General features: G+C 45.7%; 1 protein-coding gene across 8 annotated transcripts in view; it reads right to left on the reverse strand.

The window, feature by feature from the left end:
* Positions 1-1,098: 1,098 nt before the first annotated feature.
* RBFOX2 (RNA binding fox-1 homolog 2) overlaps positions 1,099-12,105 on the reverse strand; it is a 254,196-nt gene continuing 243,189 nt past the window's right edge. For 7 of the 8 annotated variants that reach the window (XM_073325006.1, XM_073325046.1, XM_073325025.1 and 4 more), the window contains 3 exons: positions 11,415-11,503; positions 9,980-10,052; positions 1,099-7,336 (listed from right to left, as the gene is read on the reverse strand). In XM_073325006.1, coding sequence (XP_073181107.1) covers positions 7,292-7,336; positions 9,980-10,052; positions 11,415-11,503 — 207 coding nt within the window. In that variant the 3' untranslated portion in view covers positions 1,099-7,291. Of the gene's footprint in view, positions 7,337-9,979; positions 10,053-11,414; positions 11,504-12,105 lie in introns of those variants that run through there. The other variant, XM_073325036.1, reaches the window with a different exon arrangement.

Genomic DNA, 12,105 nt, shown 5'->3' on the forward strand with positions numbered 1-12,105 from the left:
TTTAAAGAAGTCTAACTTTAGTAGCTGCTGTTTAACATTCTCCTTAGTTACTGGTGGAATGGAAAATATTGGATATGAATACGTCATCTTGCTTTTGCTCAAACATAGAACAAATACTTATTGGACATTTCTGACTTTCTTCATTATTATTGACAATTCTACTATTTCCATTTAGAAATGGACTAATACCTTTGGTAGCGTTCCTTTTGTTCCTGATGTACTCCAGAATTCTCCTTCTTTTCCTTAATCCTGCTGGCCACAGATTTCTCCTTGTATTCTTCTGCTCCCCTTGTCAGCTTTTACAATTACGCGTAATTCTGCCAGCACTATGATTTATTATTTCTCCCTCATTCTTAGGATCATTAGCCTGGAAACACATCTATTTCAAGGGCTAATAATAATACACTTGCATGATGTCTTTCATTTCAGTATTTCAAAGCACTTTATAAAATATGAATGAATTCAAACCTCAACACTTGTGTGCAATAATAGTATCCTCATTTTACGGGCAAAGAGGATCAGAGAGTTTAAAATTACTTGTCCAGTCTCCCACAGGAAATCTATGCAGAGCCAAGATTAGAACCTAGAACTGCTGACTCTGAGTCATGTGCTGAGGCCATGTGAACACAAATGGCAGGGTGGCTGGGTACACAGGTTTAAGGCCAAGGGCCCTAAAGACACTCTGGGCTGAAATATTAGCCTTTCACCCCCTAAAACTGGGTTCAGCTGTGGATTGCTTATAGGTGAAATAAAGTCTCAAATCATGTCCACAGTGAGTGGGTTTTTCTGCTTTTAAGAAAACACAGGATATAGATAGCAGGGAGTGCGGTAGAACAGGACTGGGAGATACAGACAGCTTTGGGGGCCCAATTAATGAACATGGTAGGTCACGACTGAGGTGCATCAGCAGAGCTGTGAGAGCGCCTCTCCTGCATCCTGGCAGTATTCTTGGCTTGACTTTCCTGAGCTTTACATTGATCATTTTTTAAAAGCGCCTCTCTGCCCTCCAAAGTGAGAACAGTGAAAGGGGAATGGGCACGAAAACCAACAATGCTCACAACAGAGAACCCGTAAACAAACACTCAGGACACATCCAACTGGTGTTTCTCTTTTATTTAAAAACAGTGCTTCATTACCATTTGCAAAGGGTGAGGAAGGGCTCCTCCCTTGCTTAGAGTTTATAAAAGCCAGCAACATGATCAATAATTTATACACATGGATAGTAATACAAAAAAAGGAATAAAAGCTAAAGATCTAACTACTCCGACCTTCACAATTCCAGCTACTTGATAATAATAGGAGTAACCCAATGAATACTGTATGGTCTGAAAGCTACTATACAATATGATACTTAATGAGAGGGGGAAGGAAGTTAGAGACGGTCACAAAGCCCTGGGATGCAGGTACTGCTTCTCCAGAGTCAGCAGAGAAATGGGACCCTGAACAAGCAGCTTGGGCGTCCTAGGAAATGATCCAGGGGAGAGGAAAGCATCTAATTTTGATGCCTCCTATGCCCCAAGGGTACCTGGCAATGGGAAGGTGGTGGGGAGACTGCATGAAGGGGCAAAGTCAGTCATTGCCACTGGAGGTTCCGTGGAATTTTAGCCTTGCATTGAAAAGCTCCAAGTCTCAGGCAGATCAGCCCGTGAGGTCAGTAAACTCTCCACCAGCTCCATATCGCTCTACAGCCCTGGTTCTCGTTTGCTATCGGCCCCAGGTTTTTTTTTGCTCCAGCTATTTACAAGCAGAATTGATAACATAAAAAGAAAAACAAATCCTATCCCCTGGGGTAAAAGAGGATTACTTCGTCACTTGAGAATGCAGCCAAACTGAGCTGCCAAAACTACAACACGCGCGCACACAAAAAATACTGTCAAGAGAAAAACAGAAGAAAGTGACTGAAGCTGAGATTATTTATGTGGGAGGCCAGATTCCCTTTACGAGATCACTCCTCAGGGAAGCAACAAACAGACCCCTCCCACCCACCCACCCCCAAAAAATATCTGGCAAAAGAGAGACTTATTGACCAGCTTTAGAATCAATCCTTAGATCACTGGCACTTTGCAGATTGCCAGCCAAATGAATACTCAGGTGGACGGCTTTATACATCAGCAATTTCCCTAAAGGCAAGGTTTTGGCTGATGTATTCTTACTCTGCTACCAATCTTTGCCGACTGGCTGCACTGGCACTGACCGTATTTGTCATCTTCCTGTGTAAGCTTTCACTGGTTGCTGCCAGAAACATGGGTAGGACAACAACTGCAAGTGGTTACACCACTTCTGGAATGTCCCCCTCCACTGTTCGTGGTGGCAACCGATTCTGGCATTGGACGTCTTAGTTCAATTTGCTTTGTAACCGGTGTGTGTTCTGGGAGGGGCGTTATATTGCATACTGCAAGCTACAGGAAGGACTCCACCCTGGAGGACACCCAAAGCCTACTTGGAAAGGACCCCATTTCACACTCTGGCTATTACATTCCTGCATGCCTTGTCGACTGGTGATTTCATTATAGAATAAAATAAGTTGGGGTGGGGAGGAGATCAGTGGGGTGGGGGCAAGGAGGGAGGAGCTTTTCAGACAGTAACATCACCAAAAAATAGTGTTTTATGCAACAAAGAATCAAGTCTCACTCGTGTATACTACAAAATGTTTGACATTTTCAAGAGCATGACAAAATAAAAACACACCGAAGTTTACATTGGATGTTCACCTTGTTCACTAGTTTGTTTTTTTCTCCTATTTTAAAACAGTGCAAACAAGTAACACACTCTTTAAAAACCACTTCCCCCTCCGCCAAGGCATGGACTCCTTAGACGTGACCATACTAGAGGGGCGCAAGCAGCAAGTTATTCTCCAAGCTGCTTGTGTGGTTTCCCTTTGGAGCTGGACTCAGCAAAAGAAGAGTTCCCCAGAGCCAATATTTCTTTCCCTTCTTGAATTCCTAAGTGCTCCCCACACCTATTCTCTACTTGTCTTTTCCTTGGGGATTGGAGTAGAAGGGGGATATATGAAGATTTGCAAAGCCCCCAGGTGCCCACATAGCAGAGCTCAAAAAACCACAACAGCCAGGACCTCATTTAAGAATGATTCTCACCAGAAAGCTGCTAGGCTATGAAATCGTTTTATAAACCATTTTATATCAGTTAGGCCCTACCTATACTGGGATTTGAGACATTACTTAGATCTCATATAGAACTTTTCATCCATAGGTGTCAAAGGGCTTCACAAAAGGAGGATAAAGTATCACAATCCCTGCTTTGTGGATGGGGAAAACTGATGCACAGGGAGATGAACAGACCTGCCCAAGGTCACATGGCAGGATCATCGGTAGAACCAGTCTAGAACCCAGGTCTTCCACTCCCAGCCTAGTGCTCTATCCCACTGGACCACACTACTGTCCCCATAGCAGTGGGCTGTCTAAGCAAGAATATAATTTAAAAGCATGGCTTTGGCTAACATGGTTGAACTCTACTGTAGACAGGACCTCCATGACTGCCTGCCCTGTGAATGCCTGGTTATAAGAAATGGGTAACTGGAACACTAAGGGCTTGTCTACACACAAAAGTTGTATTGCTTTACCTACGCCAGTGTGGTTAAAGTCACACAACACCTCTACCGCGGACACAATTATATATATGTGCCTTATACTGATATAGCTTATTCCCATGTGGAAAGGGGAATAAGCTATACTGGTATAATGCACCTTTATACCAGTATAACAGCACCCACATTTGGATTGTACCAGTATAACAATATCATTAAAATCACCCCTCTAACCAAACTAGTTATACTGGTACAAACACTGGGGGACAGACCAGACCTAAGTGGTTAAGGACCTGAGCCAAGTCCTGTGTGACAGAAACTCTTGAACACTGATCATTACAGGACAAAAGTACTAGATGTTCCCAGTGACAAAAGCCTGCTCCACTTTTGTACCCCCATTCCCCTCATCCCTGTAATAAAAAGCCTGAATATAATTAATTCTGCATAGGAAGATATGGGCCTTCCTCAATCTTTGGAGAAATGGATACTTCAAACCAGCCAAGGCTTGGCTAATTTGAATGGAAATAGGTCCTTCGTATCATGAGCCAATTCATTAAATATCATCTGTGGAATCAGAGTCATTGTGTTTGCCAAGAGGGATGAAGGGAGGGATGAAAGGCTCTTGCTTGCCATGGCACAGAATTCATAGGAGCAACCATGCTGCAAAAATCCAGCTGTGGTAAAAGCTGTCTGGGAGGTCTTGGTTTTGGAAAGTATCACCTGGACTGTATGGATGGTAAATGTCTAAAATTATAGAACCAACTCCTGTAATCAGCAGGACAAAGGGATTAGCTTCCCCCCAGCCCGGTCACCATGGAGTAGGAATTAGGGAAACCCAGGTGCTAATACACTGAGGGGCCTAGAACAGTGATTAATAGATCAGGGCAGCCCCCACTGATGCATTAGGGGACTGGCCTTTGTGGATCAGAAGTTGGTGACAGTAGGTGGTAAAGCATTAGGTGACCCACCCCCCGCTGAACCCAGGCACTTATGTGACGAGAACCCAGATTCTCAGCACTAAGCAGGGTTATATCTGTCAAGCACAGACCCTACTTAACAGCAGAAATATGTTCAGCCTTCCCTACAGATGGAGAAGCAAAGGGGCAACCAACCACATGCTGCGCCGCCATGGTGCAGGAGGGCTCTTGAGAAAGTGGAGCTTGGCCTTTCAGAAGCTACAGTCAGAACCAGCTGAACTGAGACACATGAAAGCGGCCGAAGCTCAGGCTCCTGCCACTACAGCGCTAAGCAAGCTGTGGCCCCTCACCCTCTCCCATTCTCTGGCCCTACAGCATCAGCAATTTCTCCTTCCTGAGAGTAAGGAAAGAGACATCCTGTTTTCACTCCCCCCGCCACCCTAGGTGTGGCTATGATGAACTCCATTTGAGGCTTTTGCTGCGTCTCAGCTCCAGAAAGGAGTCTCCCACTCCCATCTGCCACAGGATGGAAATTGGCTTCCCTTCAATATGACACTAGACGTTCTACTGGAAAAAAAAAAGTTTCCCACTCAACCAGTAAAAGCCAAAAATCCCACCGACCCCTCATTTCCTTGATTTTGTGAAAGCCCAACACCCCACTCCCCCACCCCGTTTTCAATCTAACTAAAATATTTATATACAAACAACAAAAATTGTCATAACTGCAACAAACCAAACTTTGGCTTGGGGGAGAAAAAAAAACAACAACGAGAAAAGTGGCCAACAGGCTGGCAGTTTGGTGTCCCCTTGTTCTAGCTATTCCTCCACAGAATCAATAGCCTTAGGGTCTCTAGCTTAACTAATGTCTCCTCAGTCCTTCCCATTTCAGGCACCTCCTCCCTGCCAGGCACAGGGAGGACATGTGCTGAGGGGAAGAGCAAAGATGTGTGTTGTGCATGGTGGGTCAGTGCACCTCCCAGACAGCCCTGCCCACTTACAATGCTTAAAGTTCAGCGCATCTGCTTTCCTATTCTGATATCAACTGTTGACAGCGAAGCAAGTGTATGGTGGCAGGAGTTGAAAGGCTCTAGCTACAAATCCACACCCCACACAGCCCTTCTGGGAGTGAAAAGTCACCCCTGTACCAGTTCAGCTAGACAAGGGAGCCAAATGGAATTGTGCTTCTCTCTCTGTTTCTCTAGTGTCTAGGGTTAGATAAAGCTTCAGAGAATCTGCCTTTGATTGCAAGAGTTGCTGGGAGCATAGCAATAACTAACAACTGGAGGGGAGACTATTCCTCTGAGTTCTAAAATCAAGCTCAGATGTTGACAGCAACAACTCCCTGCCACAGTGTTACTCCTTGCAGCAACCTAAAAAATGCCTGCTTTTTAAAATAGAAGAGTCACTCCAGTTAAAAGAGCAGAAGGAAGATGGCCTTGGGAGCCATGGAGCCCTTCTAAATAGTCTGTAGTGTAAATGTGGACTGAGCAGTCCAGGTGCTCTTTGCAGGATACTAAGAGGCTGGGCAAATGGCCACTGGGGCTCTAGATTAAATATTTAAGGGCCTCAAATAGATCTAGCAGATGGGAGGTTCCTATGACTTCAGAGCTTGTACAAACGGCTTCTGCCTACCTCCAGACATCTGAGCTATCCAAAATCACTTCAGGAACAGCGTTCTGAAATAAAACACACTCTCTTCCCCTCACACACACTCCCCTGTCCCTCTGCAGCTGCTCCATGACTCATTTTTTGTCTTCACACTACTTTAATGATTTATTTGCAGCAATGCCGAAGTGGCTCATGGTGAATAGGGAGAGGGACCTTGAATGCTGAACCTCAGAGCAGCTCAGTGTGGCACCGATGCAGGGTTCTTCAGCCAGCTTCCTTCCCCATAAAGCTGCAAATGCTCGGTAAATCTAACCACTCCTTGATGTCCGAGACACAAGCACTCTCAACCATTGCCTCAAGCTCTGTCCTTACTGGCCCACGTTTTCAGCATCACACCAACCAATCCTCAAGGAAAGAAGGGAAAAAGAGGGGCAGTAAAGGAGAAAGACCTTAGAAAGCAGAGGAAGGACAGACAATTACAGTCCAGTAGTGGACAACAATCAAGGTGTGTGTGTGGGGGGAGAGATATCAAGAATTCATTTCAAAGTCTTGTCCCCTACTGCAGTTAATCGCCCAAGTCTTTGGGCAAGTTTGGGGAATCTTCTCTCACCAACTATACAGTCCTGACACCCCTGAAACTGTTCCAAGTGTGTGCGTGCCAGATGGTGATAAAATGCTGGAAGTCTCTGCATCTCCCTTCTTTTCAAATACAAAGAACTACTTCTCACCAGCATGTGGGTTCCAGCCACAGCCAATCAATGTGTCCCTCCAAAGGGCAGAAACACAGCAGGAAGAGGCTCTCCCTCACATCCTCCTATCTCACAGGTGCCAAGCACCAGACCCAGGTAAGTAACTTTGTCCACGATTAATTGCATGATATTGGTTCCTAACATCTTTCCTTATCATTAATTGCCTCTTCCGTGATTGGTAGGATAAGCTATGCACCAACATACAGACACGGAAATGCATTATTTTTTACCACAGTTAAAAAACAAAAAACAAACAAAAAAAGCACAATCTTTGGAACAAAAGAATTAAAGGCAGAAATTTAAAGGAAAAATACATATTCAAAGAACATAGTGAGGTATAAAAAAGTATTTTCTCTTTTCTTTTTTTGTTTTTCCTCCTCATCTTGCTATAGAGTTCCTCTACTAGTAAATATTGCAATAGCCAGGCCTCATGAACTGGGGGGGCTGTCCCACTTGCAGGGGCTCACGTCACTTCAGTAGGGGGCGAATCGGCTGTAGCCACCTCGGTATAAACTCGCCTGCAGAAGTTAAAGGATAAAAGAAAAGATGATTAGGAGCTTGGGGAGAGAAACATTCAAAGCAATGACAAAACCTCCATGAAAGGGATTGGAGTGAGTGCGCCCAGGTGTTGATCTACCATCTTTGGAGACTCCCACTGGCAGATGAGATGGGAAAGTCAGAAAAAACAGACACCAGGCTCAGGTGGGACAGCCTCACAGACAACCAGTTAGTTGAAAGTAGAGTTGAGCAAATCTCCGAATCCAAACAGCTCCAAGGATCTCAGAGTACAATTCTATGTTTCCTTTTTGGATGAACCCACTTGCATTTCAATTTTCATAAGAGCAGAGATACAGTATTGACTGGAAGCAGAGATGGTGAGGGTGAGTTCTGTGCAAGCTGCTCCACTCACCTCATTCCTGACTGGAAAGACAGGTTAGACCAGGTCATGTCCCCCACCACAGCTCTTCCCCAGCATCTCACTCCTAGAGTGACCAGATGTCTCGATTTTATAGGGACAGTCCTGATATTCGGGGTTTTTTCTTAGATAAGCACCTATTATCTCATCTCCCTACCCCTTGTCCTGATTTTTCACACTTTCTATGTGGTCTCCTTACTCACTCCTGACCTGGAACACCCCTTGCTGTTCCAATCCCAGGAATTCCACACCCCCAGGCACCTCAGTGTTGGTCTGCAATGCTTCCAATGCTCGAAGGCCCTCATGCTCCTTTCTGTAGGGGGTTTCCTCCCATTCTGAGCCCTTAAACATATAGAACTTGGGATTTAGAAATGCAAGAAGCACTGAGGATAAAGGAGAGCCAAGCAAGCCATCTAGGTCTGTTCTCTGCAACGAGTCCTTGATCCATTCACCTACCATCTTTCCTATATAGTTCTGCTTTGCTTTACAGAGCAATGCAGGGGCAGAAAAATGGCTCCTTCTACCTCAGCTAACCTGCTCTGTGTATGTATCAGAGTCAGATCTGACTTCAGTAACAAAATAAACTTTTGCTACTTTTTATTCCTCTGAGCCCTACAGAGCTGAGCGATGGAACTGGAATCTCTTCCTTCTTGTACAAAACAATGGTATACTAAGTCCCAAGCAGTGACACCTGTGGAAACCCACGGAAGGCAATGGGTGCAATGGCCCTGAGGGCCTAATTGTTTACTGACTTTCTTTCTGCCATAGCTGACAGGTTGCACTTTGCCAATCATTGTGTTGCTCCTCAGCAACCTCATTCTAGTGCCCAGGGGAACCAGGAACAACAACTCCATTGGCAGCTCTCTTGAGGCCCATGAGAGACAAGACCTTATTCTACCTCCCCTACCAAGAATTCGTATTCTTGACATTTAACACAGTTTTTAAAGTTAAGGGAAGTGGTGGTGAAAGGATGCCTTGTGCTTTCAAGCTTTGCCACAACAGTTTCCAGAGACTCCATCCAGTAGAAGCAGAAGCAGCCAAAGTGAGGGCGAGGGGGTAAAATGGGCCCAACTGGGGGTACTCCTGTCCTCAGAATTGTGCAGGCGAGATTGTCCACACACTCTGGGGGCACTAGGACCTAGGTGTGTCTTTCTGCCCTTCCCCCCACGTGGGCTTGGAAGAAAGCTATAGAGCAGGGCTGGTTAAGGGCAGAAATAGCCAAATCAGAGACCTTTGGTCCATAGGTTACGTCTACACTGCAATAAAAGATTCGTGGCTGGCCCAGGTCTGCTGACTTGGGCTCATGGGATTTGGGTTGCAGGGCTATAAAACTGCAGTGTAGACATTCAGGTTTGGGCTGGAGCCCAGGCTCTGAGACCCTGCAAGGGGGGAGGATCTCAGAGTCCACGTTCCAGCCCAAGCCTGAACGTCTACACTGCAATTTTATAGCCCTTCAGCCCAAGTCAGCTGACCTGGGCTGAGACTCAGTGCCGTGGGTTTTTCACTGCATTGTAGATGTATCCTGGGAGAACTTTCTACAGGTTTGAGTGGACTTTTTCCACCCTGTGCTGATTGGCTGTTGGCTCCAACCCTTCCTCCTCCCTCACACTCTCTCTGCCTCAGCATCACCCCTGTTCTCCTCTTCTCCCCTCCCTTCCCTATTCCCCTCATTTCCCTTCCCTTCAATGTCCCCCTCGCCCTTCCTTTTAATTATCCCATCCTAACTGCACCCACCAAAATAAGGAAAAAAGCACTAACGTGCTGTTTGCCACCAATACATTGTTCACTCTGATTGTGTGAGAGACCCCTTCCCCCACCCTGTTTCTGTGTTGTCTAGTTAGCCTGCAAGCTCCTCAGGGCAGGGACCATCTTTTAATTCTGTGTTTGTACAACACCAAGTACAATGGGATCCTGGTCCATGACTCGGGCTCTTAGGCGCTATGGTCACACAAATAATAATAATAAAGCCACACTAACAGATATCACCCTATTGCTCTCCCCATCCCTCTCCTAAGCACCAGAACAACAAGACACTGCTCATCTCCAACTGCAGTAACAGATCTGTCAGGCAATACAGACAAGAGGGCATGGACTAGCTGGAGAGCTTCCTTGCAGTGAGAGGCCTCTTGACTGAAGAGAAAAGGTGGTCGATGGAGACTCATAGCAGCTCCTGTGCCCTGGGCAGCTATTCACCATAGCAGGAATGAGAGAAATGGCAGGAGGATAGAAAGAAAATCATACTTACCACAGCGCCAACTCCGTAGCTAGCGGCAGGGGCAAGAGCGTGATAAGGGTCTGCTGTGTACACCCTGCCATACCTGAGGGAAGGGGGAAAAGAAAAAATGTCACTCCACAGAGGGATTTAGATATTACTCTTTGACGAGAGGAAGTGGAAGGGTCGGGGGGGAAATGTTGTGCCCCCGCCCACACCTGCTTGAGGCAGCCCCACTCCAGAGAGCATCTATGGATACGTTGTATGAGATGGGATGAAAGAAAGGCCTGCAAGGAAGAGACACACAAAAGCCATATTCTCAATTAGCAGGAGCGTGGTGAGAACAGCTGGCATCACATTTAGTGCCCCTCCTACCTCTAGTGGTGCTATTTTGGAGGAGGGCAACTACTGGTATTAGGGCAGCTGCCATGATTATAGCAACTAAATGGAAGGGAGAGGGGAATTGTCCAGAATATGAAGACAGGAGTGCAAGCTTTAGAGCTGGATGAATTAGGGATTTTTCAGTTCGCTGACAATTCCAAAAAAATTTAAAAAATTAGTTTCAGGTCAAACAAAACCTTTTGTTTTGACTTCAAGTGTTTTTCTTAAAGTTTTTGCATTTTCAAAACTGAAGGAAATTTTCAAAATAAAAAGTGGTTTTGAACCCAAAATTGAAACATTTCAGTTTGAAATGTCAAAACAAAACATTTAGATTTTTTCAGATTTTTGGGAGGGATGCGGGGGAGGAGAGTTGGCCAGAACAATTTGGCAAAACCAACATAAATTCATGAAATGTTTTGGTGTTACTGAATTTGCATTTTTGACACCTCCCCTGCCCCTGCTTCCCCTCCCCCCCAAAAGTTTTGGTTGAAAATTTTCCCCCAGCTCTAGTAAGACTGAAAAGTCCCACCATGCATTTGAATTAATATGCAATTTTCACTGTACAGGGAGGTAAAAGACCTTATGGCAATTACTCTGATAATAATCCGAATAATTCCTTGCACTTATATAGAAGTTTTCATGAAAGGATCTCAAACTACTTTACAAGGTCATTTTTACCATTTTACAGATGGGGAAACAGAGGCACTGAGTGATTCAGTGACTTACCCCACAGTCACAGAACAAAGAAATTGGAATATAAACCATGTCTTGTGACTCCCAGTACCTGACCCTAACCATAAAACCATGTTGTCTCTTTTGGCAGAGGACCAAAGGGGTAAGGGAGAAACCAGGTTTAGTGCCCTAGTCCATATATCTGACAGCTACAGAGCCCAAGCCTGGAATGGGCCAACTGGACATTTTCCTCTAAAGTGTGTGTGTGTGTGGGTGTGGGTGGATGGGGGGGTGTCTTTGGGGGTGGGGGAGGGGGAATGAGCCAGAGTAATGAGATAGAGGAGTATTTAAAAGGAGTAGCAGTGCTCCACGAACCCCTGAGCATATCCAGTTCGCCCCATGCCTCCTTACATACCCATCGCTGTAAGCTGCTGCAGCGGCCGCAGCGGCCGTGGCTGCTGTTGCAGTAGCAGGCTGTGCATATCTGTAGGCGGCATATCCACCCTGCAGGAGAAAGGAGAACTGACTTTACAGATACCTGTCCACCAACAGAAAGCAAAACTCACACACACCACAAGGAGAGGAAGGGTTTCAAACTGCATCAGCTCCCATGTTACATCCATCACAACAGAGTCACCCTCTAACCCATCTGTGTTCTACCCCTCAGTAGGGTTGGGGAGAGCCTTGAATCAAAGCCTCAGTAGGCAGTTTAGTGAAAAGCATAGGCCGAAGGAAATCTCATACGGTCATTCGTGTGGGAAATTACAGCTGGTGTTGGGGAGGGGAAAACCAGGACAGAAAAGAGCTAAATTTGGCTGTTGTACCCCTATATGCCCCTCTGCCAGAGTTGGGGGAAGCTGCCTAAGAAGGGAGGTGTGGGCTGTGGGCAAAGGAACATAACAAGGTGTTCTCTTTTCCACCAATATGCACTTCAGAAAGAAAATCACCCAGGGAAACTCCTGCTTTTGTTTCTTTGCTGTGAGAGGAACAAGAAGTTTAGATATTCACCTGGTCCAGATACACAAAAGAATGATGAGTTAGCAAAACGCCCAGAAACTGAAGCAGGTGCCACTAGCTGGCATTCTCAGCAGAGGCAGCAAGGATTA

This window comes from Lepidochelys kempii, chromosome 1 (genome assembly GCF_965140265.1).
Source record: "Lepidochelys kempii isolate rLepKem1 chromosome 1, rLepKem1.hap2, whole genome shotgun sequence".
NCBI lineage: Eukaryota > Metazoa > Chordata > Testudines > Cheloniidae > Lepidochelys > Lepidochelys kempii.